The sequence below is a fragment of the Electrophorus electricus genome, chromosome 17 (genome assembly GCF_041902795.1).
Source record: "Electrophorus electricus isolate QZ-2024a chromosome 17, ASM4190279v1, whole genome shotgun sequence".
Taxonomy (NCBI): Eukaryota; Metazoa; Chordata; class Actinopteri; order Gymnotiformes; family Gymnotidae; genus Electrophorus; species Electrophorus electricus.
This window is the reverse complement of record NC_137513.1, coordinates 21,800,266-21,820,000: the sequence shown is the minus strand read 5'-3', so window position 1 is coordinate 21,820,000 and position 19,735 is coordinate 21,800,266. Positions and strand designations below refer to the sequence as shown.

General features: G+C 41.3%; 2 protein-coding genes across 2 annotated transcripts; both read right to left on the bottom strand.

Annotated features, from left to right (window-relative positions):
* Positions 1-3,997: 3,997 nt before the first annotated feature.
* On the bottom strand, positions 3,998-7,416 carry LOC113582451 (green-sensitive opsin-3). The gene is made up of 6 exons (XM_027018210.3): positions 7,010-7,416; positions 6,745-6,913; positions 6,326-6,491; positions 5,877-6,116; positions 5,273-5,721; positions 3,998-4,819 (listed from the first exon to the last, which is right to left on the bottom strand). Exons 1-5 carry the CDS (start codon positions 7,377-7,379, stop codon positions 5,608-5,610), a joined length of 1,059 nt encoding a protein of 352 aa, XP_026874011.2. The 5' UTR covers positions 7,380-7,416; the 3' UTR covers positions 3,998-4,819; positions 5,273-5,607.
* Positions 7,417-10,103: 2,687 nt separating this feature from the next.
* Positions 10,104-19,293, bottom strand: msh5 (mutS homolog 5). Its single transcript, XM_035534324.1, has 24 exons — positions 19,222-19,293; positions 18,918-19,041; positions 18,660-18,740; positions 18,527-18,580; positions 18,043-18,164; positions 17,660-17,769; positions 17,383-17,418; positions 17,202-17,284; positions 16,975-17,020; positions 16,705-16,843; positions 16,168-16,230; positions 15,946-16,074; positions 15,391-15,463; positions 15,131-15,240; positions 14,594-14,674; positions 14,305-14,392; positions 14,043-14,229; positions 13,823-13,949; positions 11,811-11,960; positions 11,592-11,666; positions 11,357-11,503; positions 10,938-11,075; positions 10,714-10,787; positions 10,104-10,215 (listed from the first exon to the last, which is right to left on the bottom strand). The coding sequence occupies exons 1-24, from the start codon at positions 19,291-19,293 to the stop codon at positions 10,104-10,106; spliced, it is 2,421 nt and encodes an 806-aa protein (XP_035390217.1).
* Between the last annotated feature and the right edge of the window lie 442 nt (positions 19,294-19,735).

Here is a 19,735-nt window from a genome sequence, read left to right as displayed (position 1 = left end):
AGTCATTTGCCAGTGTGTGGTATTACACTACAGGTTATAGGGTTAATGCTACAGAAAGAAACAACAAAGAGTCATTTTTAACCAAGCAACAGAAGACAAAAAAAAAAAGAACTAATCTTTCTGGTCAGAGTGAACAGCTGCCCTGCTGTCCAGTAGAGGTAGACTGATGCTGAGATCATTCCAAACACCCGAGATCTGGCAAGAGTCCAACAACCCCCACCAAACCTGGCTCCAGCAACCCCCACCAAACCTGGCTCCAGCAACCCTCACCAAACCTGGCTCCAGCAACCCCCACCAAACCTGGCTCCAGCAACCCCCACCAAACCTGGCTCCAGCAACCCCCACCAAACCTGGCTCCAGCAACCCCCACCAAACCTGGCTCCAACAACCCCCACCAAACGTGGCTCCAGCAACCCAAACCAAACCTGGCTCCAGCAACCCTCATCATCATGAATTCTATTATTCATCTATTACTGGAGAATGTTTCATTCTGTGCAAACATGTAGGCTCAAATATGAAGATCGCTCTAATTGAAATTCCTGTCTGCAGCAAACATTTGAATTTCAAATCTGCTTTTGAATTTATGTTTCTGTTATTTTCAATAGCTTTCCCTCATCCTCCAAGTGTAAACACTGAATCCGTGCTTAGTGAAAACGCTTTTTATCATGCAAAATGGAGTTTGAAAAATAGATTGTAAAGAAAATACTATTGTAACCTTCTAAGAAGGTTGAAAAATGAGTGAACCAATAAATGAACATGTGGGGGGGAAAAACAAATGTTTTGAAACAATATATTAAAAGAGGTCAAACACAATTACATTCACGGTGGAGCGCTGCGTGCGCTCCTGTGGCCCGGCTTCATTATGGCTGATAGCTCCTCTCCCACTGGACTCCAGCAGAAGCCTGCATGAATAAACATGAGGCCTTCTGGGCGAAATACTAAAGGACTTGCTGGAGCCCCATACCAAACAGACCACCCACTTCCCCATTGGCCACGCCCAGCCTGTGCCATGTCCACTCCGCCCCCTTTGGTTTCCTGTTGTTTTAATATCATTGAGCTTTCAGGTGAACTGTGAATAAATCTGTGAAGCCAAAGAAATTAATTCAACACTCCCCAAAAAAGTCTGAATGGTTTTACTGTAGTAATAGTGTCTGCATACTAATGTCATCAAAATGCATTAATCCCATTGTGAAATGTACTAATACCAAAATTAAATGTATTTATGTGAAATGTATTATTACTTGTGTGAAATGTATTAATACCAAAATTAAATGTATTAATACTTAAGGAATCAAAAGGAATTTAACTGCATGTCTGTCATTCATTACAATTTATCACAAAAGCCAGACAGACCAGACATATGAATAGTATTGTATCTTATTTCATAACATAACATCTGACATCTGCAATATTTTTAAACTGTGGTCTTAATATCTGTGGAGAGGTCATGTTGAGTGCTCTAATTGACAGCTTTTGGTTATACAGTTTCATTCCATCTGAACACCCTAAATCCTACAGATTTTTAAGAATACTGTATCCCAGCCACAATAACCCCACTCTCATACACACACACACACACACACACACACACACACACACACACACACACACACACACACACACACACAAACTGCATTCTTCCCCACAGTCTTTTACTTCTGCTAAACCTCAACTACATACCAACATATTATTAGAACTATATCAGAAAATAGTGATAAGACCAAACCAATAACATTATATGTCACAATATAACAAATTACACTGCTACCTTCTATCAAATAATTATATGTATAATTCGTGTAAACTGAATGTTTTGTTGGGATCTCACACTCCCTATTTTTAGATCCCCCGCACACACACACACACACACACACACACACACACACACACACACACACACACACACACACACACACACACACACACACAGAGGGTGTCGACTTCCAATTGAAGACACTTTATACTAGCAGTTGCATTTTGGGGTATGGCTTCACAGCTCCCTCTTGTGGCTAGTGTGGTTTGCACATAAATATTCAGTGTTCCTTCATATTGATTTATATCTACCATTTGATGAAGAATAAACCAAACTTGAAACTTGAAGAATTCCATCAGTTTTACAGATATCAGTCAGTGGAATGTCTACAATTGCGAACCTTTACAGGAATGAAAGCAACCTGGAGACATGCATATTATTATCCCACGTCATCCAGTAACAGGAATATAGTATTATCCCAAGTCATCCAGTAACAGGAATATAGTAGTGTTGTAAGGGGTCTGACCAAATTTGCTTAGAGAAGAGTATTAAACCAAGCTGGCAAATTTTCTTTGACCTTTTCTGTCAAAATTGGCAGAGACTTTAATGTCAGAGTCTGGAGGAGAGTTGCGTTAATAAGGTGGGGGCTTACGGCAGTTTTTCTCACTCTGCACACTTTAATTAGGCAATTATGCACCAACCATGCCCCAACCCAGGGACCCCAAACATGTGACATCTCCTGTGTGCTTCTGGACTGTGTCAGAGTACAGTGTTGTCAGATACATGTGAAGCTTCAACCCACCAAGGGAGACTTTATGACAGCAAATCGTTCTTCTGTCCAGTAACCCTCAGCAGTCCTACAGCTCTGAGCACAAAATTCTAAAAGCTTCTCAACTGAGATGTGTAGGTAAAGGAGATCATAGATGTCTGTCAGTGCATCAGCAATCTGCTTTCACTAGCTAGTCAGCTTAGTCGTGGTATTTTTTTAAAACTTTTTAATATCTGTGGTTTTCTCAAGAGAGATGCAATCTCTTGTTTGCTATTTTTCTGACCAAACATTTCATACATATTTGAGGAAACACAACAGTAGGTGCAAAGCTGTTGGTTATATTGTCTAGTAAAAGATGATGGTGGATGTAAACACAACTCAGGAGAAAATATGTGCATTCACATCCACTATCTCCCAACAGTGGAACTGTTTGCCTTTGACCATCTTTGCTTTATGCCAGGCAAAATGGGATTTAGGAAAAAAAAAACTCTTTAGCCAAAAAGCAGTCATTACTTAAGAGCAGATAATTCTTGTTATGCATTGGAGTTATATATTAAAATAGTCACTTGTAAGAAAAAACAAGTTGCTACTGCTATTATTATTGTTATTGTTGTTAAATTCTTTGGATGTGTGTAGAGGTATGATTGTCACACGCCCTACTCTCTTAGACACTAATCTGGTTCAAATTTGAATTTCAGTGCTTAATCAGATTTCCTCAAATTTCAAATGGGTGAGTATTGATTGTTTTTTTCTGCTATTAACACCATAAATATGTCAGTAACCTGTTTCACAAACATTGCATTTACATTTTGGGAAGAAGACACTTAAGCGGTTCACTTGAAAAGCCTCAGAAGTCCAATTTTTACTAGAAAAGCAAAGACGATTCTCAGATCATTTCAGACTGAACGAGCGTATTAGTTATTTTAAAAGTTTGGGCGATTCAATGATCAGTGTCCACTAGGGGGAGTCGAACATTCCTTTAAACCCTCGATAGCTGCACAGAGAATGTTATAGTTAAAGAAAAGTGAGGATGAGGATGATGTGGCAACCCAGACATATCAGCATTAAACCCCATATTAGCACACAGGTCGCAACAATGACAGCAGACCTTATAACATTTGATGGCTGTTGTGCTGTGGCTCAAAGCCCTTGAGGTTCTTAGATTCCCTCATTTATTTTAAGAGCGCTAATCTGATTTAAGACTACAAGATTACAATACTCTCAACACTTGCAACCTGTACATTCTAATGGTGTGAAGGGTTCAAACAGGGTTCCCCATGACCCATGACCTCTGTCACAGCCAACTCTAGAGGTTTGATACCGTTATTGATTAGAAATTAAGATAATAACTACTGAAAGATAGTAGTAGCCTGTTCTGTTTCACACATAGAGTAACTATACTATAGAACAAATTAGACACTTGTAATCTAGTCATGTACATTGTCAATTGTATACTTTTTATTACAAAAGTTTAACAGTCTTTCAAAGTGACCTTTCTGGCTATTACACAGCTTTCGAATACCAAATTAACATGTACTTTCTCTCGGTCTATTAAGTTAGGTATAATGAATATCAAAGAGTAGTATGTGACACAGGATTTGGCGAGAACAGGAGGCTAATTGAGTAATTGCTGGCTAATATATTCCTCATAATGGTTGCTACACAAATGAACTAAAAACAGGTGTCCTTTGTGTTCTGAGGTACCAGCATCTGTTTAGAGTGGTCTGTGTAAAGCAGTCTAGATCAATGCCTCTTTGAGCTGCTGTTCACATCATTGGCTAAGAACTTCACCCATACATGAAGAAAGATAGCACATCCATTTGACAAGCCTATTGATTTTACTTCAAAATGAACAAGTAATGTATTAATATAAGCAGACAAATTCAATTTCATTCCAGATTAAAAAGTTACATGTAACTCCATTTCAGCAAAAAATAAAAATCCTTCTTTTGTCATGTCAGTTCATATATTCTTTTATTCCTTTGGATCACTAATTGTACTCATTAAGTTGTGTTTTCTATATTCTGAAAACCACAACTGTTGTACTTTTAAGGTAGCTTGGTCCAAGGGCATATGTCAGGTGAAAAAGAGGTGTGAAAATCATTGAAATGATAATAAAATTCTCAACATAGACCGCCTGAAGTTCCTGGATGTGGCCGTGGTGTCCGAGTTTATGGTCTTTACTGTACCTCTGTGCTGTCTGTACTGTATCATGGCAGTTGAATCCCAGCAATGAAGTCTCATGGGTCTTGTGTGAACCTGTCTTACAACTACTAATGCCACAACTCCTCATGATCCTACAGAGGTATAATAAACAGGCAAGATGTAATAAGTAGAGTAAGGAAAAAGTCAAGAACATTTCTAATATGGGACATGCCAGGTTATTTGTTGATTTGCACCGATGGAAAGTCACACGGGTTCCATCCCTAAGGCATCGTGCTATAGTCTGTGTCTCAGTCCCATGTGTGCATAGGTAGTTTAGGGATTTTTCTACTTTCTACAATTCTTATAAAGATCACTCAGTGCAGTATCCAACACTATAACTGAGCTATAATGAATTAACGGGAACTCTCTGCTTTGGAAACAGACAAGGTATGTTCTCAGGCAGGGTATGTTTTGAAAAAAACCCTTGACATACCCTGAGATTTAGTCAAGCAACTATTTTCAATTAATAATCCTCACATTTAGAACTTAATAAAGAGTTCTAAATAAGAATTATAAATATATATTTTAAATTCAATATTTATTACCTTCATGCAGTCCCAATTTTTGTTTGCTTTCTTTCTGCTTTGTAGATATAAAAACATACAATAAACATTGACTTCAGCAAAATCTCACCTATCAAGACATGAGAGAAAGAGAGTTTATTAAAATGTAGATGAACATTGCGAGTGAAGGATGACACTCTATGGAGAGGTGGAGCAGGTGGGAGGAGTCAGGCCAGGTGACCTTGGCGACCGGACCACGCTGTACACTCTCACGTTAAGAAGAACGCCTTGCAAGAAATGAGGGGGCGCAAGCGAAGATCCAAGTGTTCCAAGAGTTCCAAGAGCTCCAAGCTTGCGTCGGGGGAGGAGAAGGGTTCCTATGCCGGCGTTACGCTGGACACTTCTGTCTTGCTGGTGGAGACTGATGAAGACTCGTCATCTCCCAAGGGGTTCTTCCCACAGAACAGGGTTGTCAGCATGCAGTTACGGAACTGTGGAGAAAAAATACCCGAGAAGAAACTTCAGTGGATTATGAACATATATCTTCCACACAGTCACAATAACCGAATCGTCCATTAAAAAGGAAAGTTACTGCGAAGTTACTACTGCATGTGAGCTTTCACCAAATATTGACATGATCAAAGACCTGCTTGTTCAGTAGCACATATATGACAGGGTTGAAGAGGGCTGAGCTCTTGGAGAAGAAGGCGGGAAGAGTCATGAACTGGCCACTGAACTGAGCCCCCTTGTTGAAAAAGATCCAGGCAGCAACGCTGGCGTAGGGCGTCCAAGCCAGCAGGAAGCCCAACACCATCAGGACGACCATGCGTGTCACTTCCTTCTCCGCCTTCTGGGTGGAGGCAGACTCCTGCTGGGCCGCTGCAGCCTGGACAGGAGGGACAGCCACAACCGTGGGACGGCAAAAACAGTTTCCTTAATTCATTACTTACAGGAAATATGGTTTCCTTTTATTGCTTTAAGGTACAAATATTCAAAGAGGGAATCTGGATCCTGTCACCATAGAGGAAAATGTGGATGGTGTCATTGTTAAGTCCAATTAAAGCAACTTGTAGTCTGTCTAGGAAAGGTTTTTACCGCTTTGACCGTGCACACAAGCCGCCCATAAGTGGAAAAGATGATGGTCACTGGGAACAGGAAGTGAACGCAGAACATGTAGATGACGTAGGACTCATTGCTGTACTTGGGGTTGAGGGTGTAGTAGTCTGGCCCACATGAGCACTGCAGGCCCTCCGGAATGTACCTGTTAGATGACCAAACACTGAGCACTGGAGGGAGTGAAACAGCAAAACATCTATTCATCTATCAAATCGGTACTTAAATCAAGATAATTGGGTCCAGCTGAGCTTTTAATATCTTTTTATATATCTGCACCATTTCGTCTGAGTTTCTCAGGGAATGTGCATCGCACTAGTTCTCATCAAGTGAAAGCAGGCTATCCACAAAGGCAGTAATGCCTTCATTTCATGCCCTTATCTGCAGACAGTGAGTCCCACCTGGACCAGCCGATGAGGGGTGGCAATGCGCAGCTCAGCGCCATAGTCCAGGTGAAGGCGATGCCTCCCATGGCATGTGACGTGGAGAACTTGAAACTCCCCATGGGTTTGCAGACCACAACGTATCGCTCAATGGCCAGCACAACCAGTGACCAGAGGGACACCTCACCTGAGGGGGGCACAGGGCATGATTACACTTCACACAGCTGAAATGTAGCAGCAGGTGTTACGGATGCATTGCGTGGACATTTTCAGTTTTGCTCACCTCCCAGCGTTGCCAAGAAACCCTCGACGGCGCAGCCCACGGGTCCAAAGTAAAAGTGGCCAGTGACCGCGGAGCTGAGGGCGATAGTGAACCCGAAGATGATCATGACCATCCCGGCCACGGCCAGGTTGACCAGGATAAAGTTGAGCGGCTGGCGGAGTTTCTTGTGCTGGGCCGTGACCACGAGGGTCAAGCCATTGACGGGGAGGCCGAAAATGATCAGAAGAAACATGTAACAAGCCAGCAGTCTATATTGCCATGGGTCTGCTAAATAATACTGCTCGTACAGAAAGGGGTCCTGTACAAGCCCTGTGCGGTTATGCACAGGGATGTAGAAGTTTTCTCCCTCGAAGCCATGCAGACCAGACATGTTGGCATCTATCAGTGGGTCGGCCAGGGATGACAGGTTTTGCCTTGCCCTTCTGTGTGTGTGCCCAGTGTAAGGGTGGGTATTTATACCTGCATTAAGGAGACTTTAAGGGATTAGTGAAAAGGTGAGTAAATGTGATCAGGAAGGACACTGGGAAGTAGCAGATTGAGGGCTAAGCCGATGAAGCCTCATCACCAGGTGTTAAAGACACCAAATGCTTGACTATGAACCAAAAACCTCAAAATAAGATTTTCATTCTTTATTTTTATTTTTAGGAAAATATAAAGCAAAAGAACCTTAAACCATTTGTATCGTTTGGTGCAAAATGTTATTGAAGAATGCTAACTTTTTAAAATTCAGTTTGAGAAATGACATAAGGGTGAATAAACTTAAACACGTATGAACATAAAATGTGTAAAAATGTGCTCATAATCATCTTTTTTCACACAAATCCAATTTTCACAGCAACGCATATCTTTTTTATCTCACTTCTTGGCTTGCCTGTGTCCAGTACCAGTGAGCAGCTTGGCTGAGCAGGTCTGTCGGTGGAGGCACCACGGACCTGAAGGTTACTGGCTGTCCCCCCTTTCTCATATTAGCAACCAGCTACAAGAGTGTGACAATGACACGTTGCTAGATCCTCTCAAATACAAATACATTCACTGTGGGGCCTCTGTAGCAGCTGCCCCTCCTGGTGTAGGAAAGCTTCTCTTGCCTGCCAGCGTTTCCCAGGCCAATCTTGTTGACTAATTAGAACCTAAGCTCACATCATTAAGATTAAACACCTGACCTTTCAGTAAGACTTAAGGTGGTCCTGATATGTCGTAACTCCAAAACTGCCTTCTCGTTTGTGTGGCTCTCTCCGTTAGCACGTGTTAGAGATTTCTTAACCCATGGCTTACTTTTGAGGCTGTGATGAGAAAAGTTGAAAGTACAGCATAACATATGTAGCTCATCTCAGCATGATAAGCCCAGCACACCCCCTCCCCGAGTCTGACAGCAGCCACCTTTACTTAGTTTGTCTTTATCTTGGCATTTGTTCAGTTTTACATCATAATGGATTAGTACTCCTTGGATGAAATTGAGTTGTTTATTCTAACAACTCAGTTATGTAATTGAATGCCATTCTGACCATTAGTTTTGACACTTTTTGGTTTTCTCAGCACCTAACCTTACCTCTAATCCTCTTTAGGGTAAAGCATTAGGTTAATTATCTGAAACAAGCTACTGCATATCCTGCTGCAAAATGACTATTGAAAGTTGTGTTTTATACCAGATTTGCATGTGTAATAGTAATAGGAGACAGTCTGGCTCCATTTCTAATGAAGGCAATAACTCCCAATGTCTGTTGTCCCTCCTACTAACAGCAAACACAAGGCGGGAGAGGTCAATGGATCATATTAGCCTGACATTCCTAATCCTGGCTCCATAATGTCCCACTCTAACTGAACCAACAACTTCAAGAATGATAAAGGACTCACAGTTCATACCACAAAAAAGTGAGTGTGTGTGAGCAAGATAGACGAATTAGTAAGACAAAGACATTAGTGCTTATGAAGAGGTGGATTAAGTATAATTTTAAAGTGCACCTTATAAAGTGTGGTGAGAGGTTATGCCTAATTACACTATCACATTATTTTTTTTACATTATATAAAGAGGACAATGCACAATTCTATTTGAAGTTGATGAGAGACATTACACATTAAGAAATTCCTCACGAAGATTATTTATTCAAACTTACAGAGGGATAAACCAATGTGTGGCCAACACTATCATCCTGGTACTACGATGGGTGAGTCCACGCGTTTGGTGTCCATGCATTTGGATCTACAGATCACGGAGTATAGTCACGGGCAACCACCCTTTTTACTTGGATCACGTAAGGCAGGCAGACTTAAGAGTTCAGTTAGTCGTTACCCTGGCATTTGCTCTGGGCAAATCAACATTGTAGATTAGGCCTCTTCAGGTAACTAGAGAACATGCTTGCTCTCACCCACTCTGTTTTAACTCGGCAGGCCAAAATGGCCAACTCTGAGCTTTTCACACACACTCATTCCCTGTTTAAGGTATGTTGTGTTCATAAGTGGTCTTCAGGTAGTAGAAGTGTCTTTAGTTATCCAAAACAGGTTTGCAGATGGTGGCTTCTAACATGGAGCACACAGTTCTGACGAGGCACAAACTTACAGTAGATTTTTTAGTAAAGTCAACAGGTGAACCATTTCACCTCCGGAAAGTCTAAGGCAACGTTGTCACTTTGAAAAACATACAACTGGTAATATATAAAAACTGGCCAATAAATATAAACAAATCTACAAAAATGCAATAATATGTTAACTAAAATATGTTTAACAGGAATGATACCACTTATCAACAGTTATAAAATTAATGAACTAGTAAATACATAACAACCAAAATGTTTTCTAGATTATTAAACATCTTTGCTAACATTTTGCACTTTGTAATTGCAAAGCTAACCTCAATATTCAGAGTGAAAGAACTATTTAAATTGTAAAATTGTAATCCACTGACTAACGGAATACAACACTACCCTGTGTTTTACAGTACTTAAATCTTATTTTAAGTTGTTTACTTGTGTTGGTTGGTCAGGGTTCTGAATAACTTTACTGTGTGTGTAAAAGCACAACCTTTGTACTTATAAAGAACCACTAGCAAGCTCACACTGCCATGAACATTTCCAACATTTCCACGCCCCAGAACTGTCATCACAGCAGTTCTCCCGTAGAGGGCAGCAGCTCGTCTTTCATGTAGCTGTGCAAATCTACGGAGGGGTCATCCAAGTCAAGGCTGAGGAACTTTTCTACCACTCTTTCACATCTAAACACAAAGGCACAACGCGCAGTTACCTACGGTTATGACCAGGTTCAGTAAAATCAACACCAAAGCTGGTTTCACAATAACAGGAAGAGGAGAAGAATATAACCAAGATAACAGAAGAGAAAACCTTCTCACTGTCAGAAATGAAGGTGGTTGGTCTAACCAAGTGGCATTATTATTTGTATACTCCTCCAGTTTTAGAGTACAATATCACTTCTATTGCAGCCATAAGAAACAGCTCTACAGTTATGGCGTTTGGGACACGTACCAGGTAACCCAGAGTGAAATGCATATTTATCAGTGTGACGGTATGCGCACTCCCTGGGAATCGGTCCCATGACCTTGGTGTCATTAGCGCCAAGCGCTACCAGCTGCGCTCCGGATGAGCTACAGCAGCACTATAGCTGACAGATACTGCCACAGAAAATTGTTCATCTCAGCAGGCCAAAATGAGCAAATATCAACAGCCCCTTTTTGTGTTTTCTGTCTAAGACAAACCTGTTAGTGTGTTCATCACTAGAGGGCTGGTCAAGCCTTTTGATGGCCTTTCCTGTTCTGTACAAATCTGATACCTGCATAAGGGTTAAAAAAGATCTATGTGACAAGTAATAACGCACAGCATGAAGCTTATGTCAAGAAAGCTTTTCAGCAGTTTATTCTCCGAAGGGTAGGTCCTTTTTAGTAGGAACACTGGTACTATCTACATCGTACTAGAAATGTACCTCCACCCCTCTCTGTACCAGGGCAGGTGGCAGGCCTGCCAGCGTGGCGATGTTTGCGGCATAGCTGGACTGGCAAATGCCCTCTTTCAGCTGGTAGAGGAAGACCAACTCCTCCCCATCTACAGCAGTCTCTAATGTCTGAGTACACAGATCAACACCTGTCACTGGAGCCCTGCCATCATAAAACTCAAAAGATCATTACACAGTATGGTTCATTAAAAGTAAATGATGGACTGTGACAGGTTAAAAATCATGCAAGAGTTTTTATTAAAAGTCCCCTGATATGGAAAGCAGAAGGGGACTTTTAATAGTTTAATTAGACTAATTTTACAAAGCCTTTGATAAATATACAAGGGATTTTGCTCTGAATAATCCACTCTAATAAGCCAGGTGCTATACATTTGCGTGTGGACACACACCAGTAGGGACAGAAGCTGAGTCTGTGGAAGCAGTCCCAGCTGCAGGACACCGTGGAAGTTTGTAGCCAGAAAAACATGAGGACATTGGGCTGGAACTCTGCCTAGCCAGTGATTCAGACATGCAGCCAGGAGGGATAAACCATCGACCTGCATGCACATGCACACACACACACGCACACAGTGATTTTTCTCCATTAATCTGCTTATGAGTACTTCTCCTGGTGTCTGGGCCCACCGTGTTGGTTCCTTTGCCAAACTCATCCACAAGCACGAGTGACCTTCCAGTGCTGTGGTTCAAAGCCTTTGCCATCTAGTAGGGAAACAGAAGATTTACATCAGATCAGAACAGTAACTGGCTTCATTAACTAGTGACACGTTGAGTTAGTGAGCCTGGAGTCTCTGTGTGTGTGTGTGTGTGTGTGTGTGTGTGTGTGTGTGTGTTAGAGGGCTGTACCTGGTTTAAGTCTATCATAAAGGTGCTCAGGCCCACAGACACAGACTCACGACTCTGCATGCGAGTGAAGATGCCATCTACCAGACCAATCTCTGCCTCTTTTGCAGGTACATCAGAGCCAATCAGAGCCATGAACACAATCAGGCCCACCTACACCAACCAGTCAAAATCTAGTAAGCAACATGGTCCATGCATACACAGGATGAGATAAGCATCTTCTAAGTGTTTAAGTGGCTTATTTTCAAGGGGTTGCTTACAAGAAACACTTCTACTCAAATCTTAACATCAGTGTAAATCAACCATGTACATTCCTGTATTTCAAAACACTGACTAATTTCTGTCAGCTACTTTTGAACATAAATTTCAACCTGTTTGATGGCTTAGCACTAGGTATGACTAGATATAATGCAATGAGAAAGTTTTCCGACATTTTAGTTTCAGACTTGAATTTAATGAAACATTTTTTTTCCTCATCGGTATATACACAATACTCCATAATGACAGCATAAACAGTCTTTTGGAATGTTTTGAAACTTTATTAAAAACAAAAAATGGAAACATTCAATTTACAGAAAGATTCATACCTTTTACATACTACTTGGTTAAATCACCTTTAGCAGCAATGAAAAGCTCAAGTATTCTTTGGAATGATCCTACAGCCTTGGCACAGCTTTCTGTTGGAGGTTTCTCTCATTCCTCTTGGCAGAATCATTCAAACTCAGCCAAGGTGTCTGTGCACAGTCATTTTCAGGTCTCTGCAGAGATGCTCTCTTGGGTCCAGGGCCACTCCAAGATCTCCACAGAGTTTGCCCAAAGCCAAGGCTGTGTGTTCTTGGCGATATGAGTCAGGTCCTTTTCCAACCTTTGCCCCAGGACGAGATCTCAGGCACTGGTTTTCAGCCAGGATTGATGTAGATTTTTCCGCATCCCTCCTCATCTCTATGCTGAATAGTCTTTCAGTCCCTGCTGCAGAAAAATATCCCCAATGCTTGATACTGATACTGCCACCACTGTGTTTGATGGTGGGAATGGAATTAACGAGGTCCTGCTCCGTGCCTGATATCCTCCATATACTGCTGGGGACTGTGGCCAAATTGTTCAACTGTGTTTATTTCATAAGAGTAGACGATCTTGCTTTTCATGGTCTGAAATTTGTTCAAGGGCCTTTTGAGAAGCTCCACATGGGATCTAATGGGCCTTTTGGTAAGGAATGGCTTCTATCTGGCCACTGTACCACAGTGTCCTGATTTGTGTAGTGCTGCACTGACAGTTATCCTCCTGTAAAGGAACTCTTGATCTCATTCATAGTGACTGTTGGGTTTTTGGTTACCCTGTTCATCCCTGAGTTCTCAGTTTGGCTAGGTGGTCAGTTCTAGGAAAGTACTGATGGTACAAACATCTTACATTTGAGAAAGATGGTGGTTACCATGCTCTTGGACATATTCAATACAACAGTAACCTTCTAGTAAACATCTCCAGACCTGCATCTTGACAAAATCCTGTCTCACAGGCCTATGTATAATTCTTTCAACCTCATGGCTCGATTTTCAGTCTAACATGTACTAATAACTGTGAAACCTAGACTGGTAAACAGGTTTGTCTTTCCTAATTATGTCCAATCAATTCAATTAGGCACAGATGGACTCCAATTCATTTGTAGAAGTCTTACAAAGACCAATAACAGAGGTAGGATCACCTGAACTCAACTGCGATTGTTCAAACAAAAAATCAAAATACCTATTTAAATTTTATATCTGTTTTTTATTGTTAAATCAATTTCTGCTGTATCCCTGTGGAGTCTGTGGATCGATAAAGGAAAAAAAAAAGAGTATACATGAGAGTCCATTTTAAGATCAGTCCAACATGTGGAAAACCTGAAAGGGTCGGAAAACATTTTGTATGCACTGCATACATTTACGCATACAGTAACTGGCTTCATTAACTAGTGACAAGTTGAGTTAATGAGCCTGGAGTCTGTGTGTGTGTGTGTGTGTGTGTGTGTGTTTTCTTGCCTGTTTTAGGTAAATGCTCTTGCCAGAAGAGTTTGGGCCTGTTAACACCTTGACCCGTCCCTCAGTCTCAGAACTGATGCACGGATTTGACACGAACACTGGAGCACACATCTCCATCAGAGGATGTCTGAAAGGGGAAGAGATCAGACATAAACAAGCGCAGCAGAGAACCTATCAGACCAGAGTGGCTCCTTCATCTTCCACCTCAAAAGCAATGTACCGGGACTGGTGCAAGGACAGTCTGCTGTGTGTTGTGAGCGTTGCGGGACAGTAGCCGTAGTCCTGCGAGGCCTGAGCCAGCGCCATGAGGCAGTCTAGCTCTGCACACAGGGACAGGACCTTACACAGGCAGCTGGCGCGCTGCAAGACAGTGGCCTGGAGCTGCGTCATCACCGCCGTCTCCATGTCTGAAACGCACCATCGCACGTGTCTGTTAGCATGGAGTAAAGTAGGCTGGTAATCCAGTTTAGCTCCCAGTTCACCTCGGATGTCGCAGTGAAGGTCTCCCAACATGTTGTCCAGCTCTTTAGTTCTCGCACTGCGATAGTGAAGTCGGTCTTCAGACACAAACTAAACCAGGCAAGCCACAAACACATATACACACACACCACACATCACAGAGGCAGACACACATCATCTACTGCAGGTCTCTCAGATTGCAATCATCCATCAATGCTGAAGGGAGATTATTCTTCACTTTAACTCGTTAGTATTTTGCATGAGTCAGTGGAATAATTTAAGCATGCAATATTTTCTTTGACAGCCACCCACAATGAAATCGAGGCCTTCAATCTCAAAGGTCTCCTTCTCCACCATGCTAGGCAGACGAGGTACTGAAAGAAGAAATCCGATCTGTAGGACACAGTCAGACAAATCATCCTTGAGCAGAGGTGCATCTCTCTGACTCTTTCAGTTCAAGGTCATAAAACTCTCTTTAGTACTACATCATCTGAAACCACATAATATAACCACAAACCTTGGACAGTATCGTTTAAATTTGTAATATACAATAAGATAGTAGGACATCTTTGCCACATGGAAGCTTTCCATAGATGGATTAAGTTCCAGAATTGCGATGGCAATGATTTATCAACCTGGTTTTCAGCAACCCCAAAATAGTCCCCCTTTTTTTTTTGTTCTAACCCAGCTCCCAACACACCTGCTCCAGTGAGCAAGAACACTGAGCCATTCTTCATTTGAACTGGGAGAGAGGGCTGAGCAAAAATGCGGACTGGGGGGTCCCTGAGGATCAGGTTAGAAAATGCTGCGAGCTTGAAAGTAATGAGAACAGCAGTACTGATATCAGACCAGGGGAATGTAGATAACACTGCAAGTAGAAAAACGCAAGTCCAGAGTCTGCAGCTCGGCATGGGCCACATCTGTTAGGAAATCTGACAATCCCATCATCCGTCTTTTCTCTGAAAGCATGGGAGGGAAAAAACCCTGGTTCAGACTGGAGGGTGTAACCTATAACTGTTTTGCAGATTAACATTGTCTGTTTCACAGTTTGAAGCAGAAAAGAATCTGAAAATAATCAAATTTAACTGAAGAGTCTGTGGCAAACTCACTCTCATCGATGGCGGGATCAACATTTGGTTTAATGGTGAAACGATTCTCAGCTAAACTGCTTTCAAAATCAACCTGCAAAAGACAACTACAAACAGTCCTCAGGCTATCACGTTAGATCATCATTAAAAATACCAAATATTAAATTAGACTAAACCTCAAAAGAACAACAAACAGGCAAACAAACATGCCTGAATGTTCAAGCAGGACTGAGTAAGGGATTCTGTAGTGGTAAAATTATTTTAGAAAATATATAGAATTGTGTGTGTGTGTGTGTGTGTGTGTGTATTTCTCTCTCTCTCTCTCTCTCTCTCTCTCTCTCTCTCTCTCTCTATATATATATATATATATATATATATATATATATATATATAGTGATAGATAGATAGATAGATAGATAGATAGATAGATAGATAGATAGATAGATAGATAGATAGATAGATAGATAGATAGATAGATAGATAGATAGATAGATAGATAGATAGACAGACAGTGAATTTTATACATTCTGTACATCTTATATAATATGTACAGAATGTATAAAATTCAAGCCTCACCACTTTGCTAATGAGCGCGGCGATGTAGTGCAGATCATCCACAAACCCTTCACTGATCTCCTGAAAAAGCTGAATGGTCTGAGGCAGAGAGCGCACTGTGTCTCTGATCCCCACGGCACTATACACAGTCTGGAGAATGACACAAAGATTTATCAAAAGAAAAAAAAAAGCAGTCTGTTTAAATCCTGTGGAGCCTCTAAGTTCAAGTGAGGTGTTGCTAACCTTGTACAGACTCTGCCAGTCACTGACTTTGGTATGAGAGAGAGACATCCTTTGCAGCAAAGTCTGTAAAGGAAGTTATTATATATATTACATCTTGGGGGAAAGGACATTAAACAATTATTAAAGCTGCATAGATAACCTTTTAAAAAAACAGTTTTTGCCATTTTTTTAAAGCAATGTATAAAATCTAAATTTGTAAAAAAAAAAAAATGTGTAAAATGTATTTGAACATTTCAGATATATACTCAATTTAACTATGATTTTTAGCATGTGTAGACTAGACAGTTACAAACTACAACCCACCCACTACCATAGCAGCCTCACTGCTACACAGAGAGCCACCAATGTAAAGGCCGTTATGCAAAAACTGTGCGCTGGATAATTGTGCACTTACAACATGCATTTATAATGCAGATAAAGTGGTCAGTGGCAGTGGATGGGAGGTTTGCGTTTCTAATAAACTGGATGGTGAGTGCAGACATCACAGAACATCACTCTGAGATGCCCTTCGGCCATGCCAGCTGCTGCTGTCCGTACCGGAACGCTCCGGATGTTGCGCAGGAAGCTTTGCAGTATGCGCATGACCTCAGAGTTGCGGGGGGACGTAAAGAAACGCACCACCTCCTGCCTTCTCCTCAACACACCTAGGTCTCTGGTGGGCCTGTGGAACCACTGCCTTGAGGAAAGAACAGGCGGCATGTGCGTTGGCATGGAAACCCCAGCACTCCTTCACAGCACTGCTTATTTTACAGCAGTGGTTGTGGATAAGAGGTTGTAGACTGGGGGTAAGAAATATGGATGCTTTACCGAAGAAGGTTGGACCCAAACTTGCATCGGCAACGGTTCAGAATACCTGAAATGCACACACAAAAACGCACACACACACACACACACACATCCTTACTCTCTACACCTGACAGTATGCAAAAGAAAATACTGAATTCAATATGAACAAGTACTGTAAGTCTTAACCTTTCCAAGCAAAGCCAGGCACCGTTATATACAATAGTACAGCTGAAAAGCTTTAGTTATACCATATAGACTCAGACCCTCCTTCTCTCCTGACTGGAGCTTGTAGACAGAAGGGTGCAGCTCAGATTTGAAGATCTGGAGAACGCTGAGGACACGTAATAGAGAAAACCAACAAATCACATACAACTGCCAGCACAAGTGGTTGGTTATTCTGTAAAATGTTACAGTAACACTACAGCGCACCTGTATGTGTCCCTGTCAACATACACCACATCCATTCTGTTAAAATACAGAGAAAGGAAACAGCGTACCCAACACTTGAAAACATTTAAAAATCCATTCCATATTCTTACAAATATTATCATTATTAAGATGTGTCCTTTCAGCTTAAAATTTAACAATGAAATATAGAAAACAAACAGTTAAGACTATTTAGAGCCAACCAATTAAAATAGTAAAATATAAAAAAAAATACAAATGTTACGAGTGAACAACCAAAGAAGCATTCTGCATGCCATACAGCGTGTAGGTGAGAAACTGCAGTATGGGAACTCCTACACTGCTGTCCTCCAGTTCCACGCCAACCCTTCTCCTGTCCAGACACTTCAGGAGCGCTCCTACCGTCCGCAGCTACGGAAAGAACGGACTGGGTTCAGCACCTTTATCGGAAGCGCCTAAGAGCTTCATCAAACCCTCGACAGGCTCGACACATGAGCACAACAAGACAAGAACCTGTGTGTGGGAGCAACGCGTTTCTGTGTCGGAGCAGTCACCGAAATACTTCACCCACTTGAGCAAAGTACTTCAGTGGCTGAAAAGTCACTGAATCACTTTCAGTGACTGTATTTCCGTGACACTGAAATACTTTGCTCACCACAGACACCTGGGGCACGAGGGTCTCACCATCATCACAGAGTCGAACGGGATGCAGGAGGTGAGATAGGAAATGCGCTCTTGCTCAGTGATGGATGAAGGTATGAAGGGAAGATGTGCAGACAGCAGCCTCTGTTTGCTGACCTCCACGCCTGCAGCACAGAGCAGCGAAAGGCGCGGGCTGTCGCACACAGGCTTTACGCAGACCCAGCCATGTACTATTTACATATCAACTACATCGCTACACTAACAGGAAAAGAAGGATGCAAATATTTTTATAGATATTTTGCATAAATCTGCATATAAATGTGTGCAGCCTTTGCTGTTTTCATTTTAAAAAAATGAAGCTGTACACAGAGGTGAAATGTTTAGAAATACCCTGTAAGAGTTTTACTTGCAAAGTCACTTAGAATATTGCTGGGAATGATTTATGTAATGATTTATATTCTGCATGTCAGTGCTCCACAGAGGTCATATGATGCTGCACAGCAGACTGTAATGCGGCTATGCTTACCAAAGTCAGCATGGGGATACACAACAATTTCTGGCTTGTAGTCTGAATTTGATCCTGAAATTAAGAAAGAAACGCATTTATGAATGTGTAACTCCCACTGTCTGCGGCCCTCTGAGCAGCACATGTCTTTTACCCAGTCCTTTCATAAAACGGGCCATGTTTTGCTCTTGCTTTGCACTGGTAATGATGACATGAGGGCTGATCTCCTGTATCACTGGAAAAGACAAATCGCAAATACCAATTAGGCTACAGTGAAACCTGTGCAAGTGGAAATTTATGTACACTTTATGTGCATGTCAAAGAGGACATCTTTACTATACTGAACACATAAACCTAAGAGAATATTCTCATTACTATTTGAGGGGGGGGGGGGCGTTGTCTGTTTGTTTACCTCTATCCAATAAATGGAGGTCCGTGTCATCCACTGTGTCAGGCATGAAGTGCAAGGTATAATCTCTACTGTCATAAAAACTTAGACCAAGCTGTTCATGCTGAACAAATGCACTCAGGAACACCTTCAAAGGATGGAAACAACACTACCACTCCACCAAGTCTCCAAAAATAATCATATAGCTCTTAGCTAACTAGTCACATACAGTACTAGTAAGATTTTAGCTATTGCAAATTTTTCCACCGATGCTTTTATAGTCACTAACGGACAAACAATAAAATCACAGGATCGTCGTTTAGCCTACCTCAGTGGTTTCCTCATTTTCATCATCTCCATTGAGACTAACATCTCTTACACCACTGCTCCTCTCAGCCATGTTATTAGTGATATACGCTAGTGACATGGTGATATAAAACAATATTCAGTCATGTTATTAGTGATATACGCTAGTGACATGGTGATATAAAACAATATTCAGTCATGTTATTACAGTGATATACGCTAGTGACATGGTGATATAAAACAATATTCAGTCACATTATTACAGTTATATACGCTAGTGATATGGTGATATAAAACAATATTCAGTCATGTTATTAGTGATATACGCTAGTGACATGGTGATATAAAACAATATTCAGTCATGTTATTAGTGATATACGCTAGTGACATGGTGATATAAAACAATATTCAGTCATGTTATTACAGTGATATACGCTAGTGACATGGTGATATAAAACAATATTCAGTCATGTTATTACAGTGATATACGCTAGTGACATGGTGATATAAAACAATATTCAGTCATGTTATTAGTG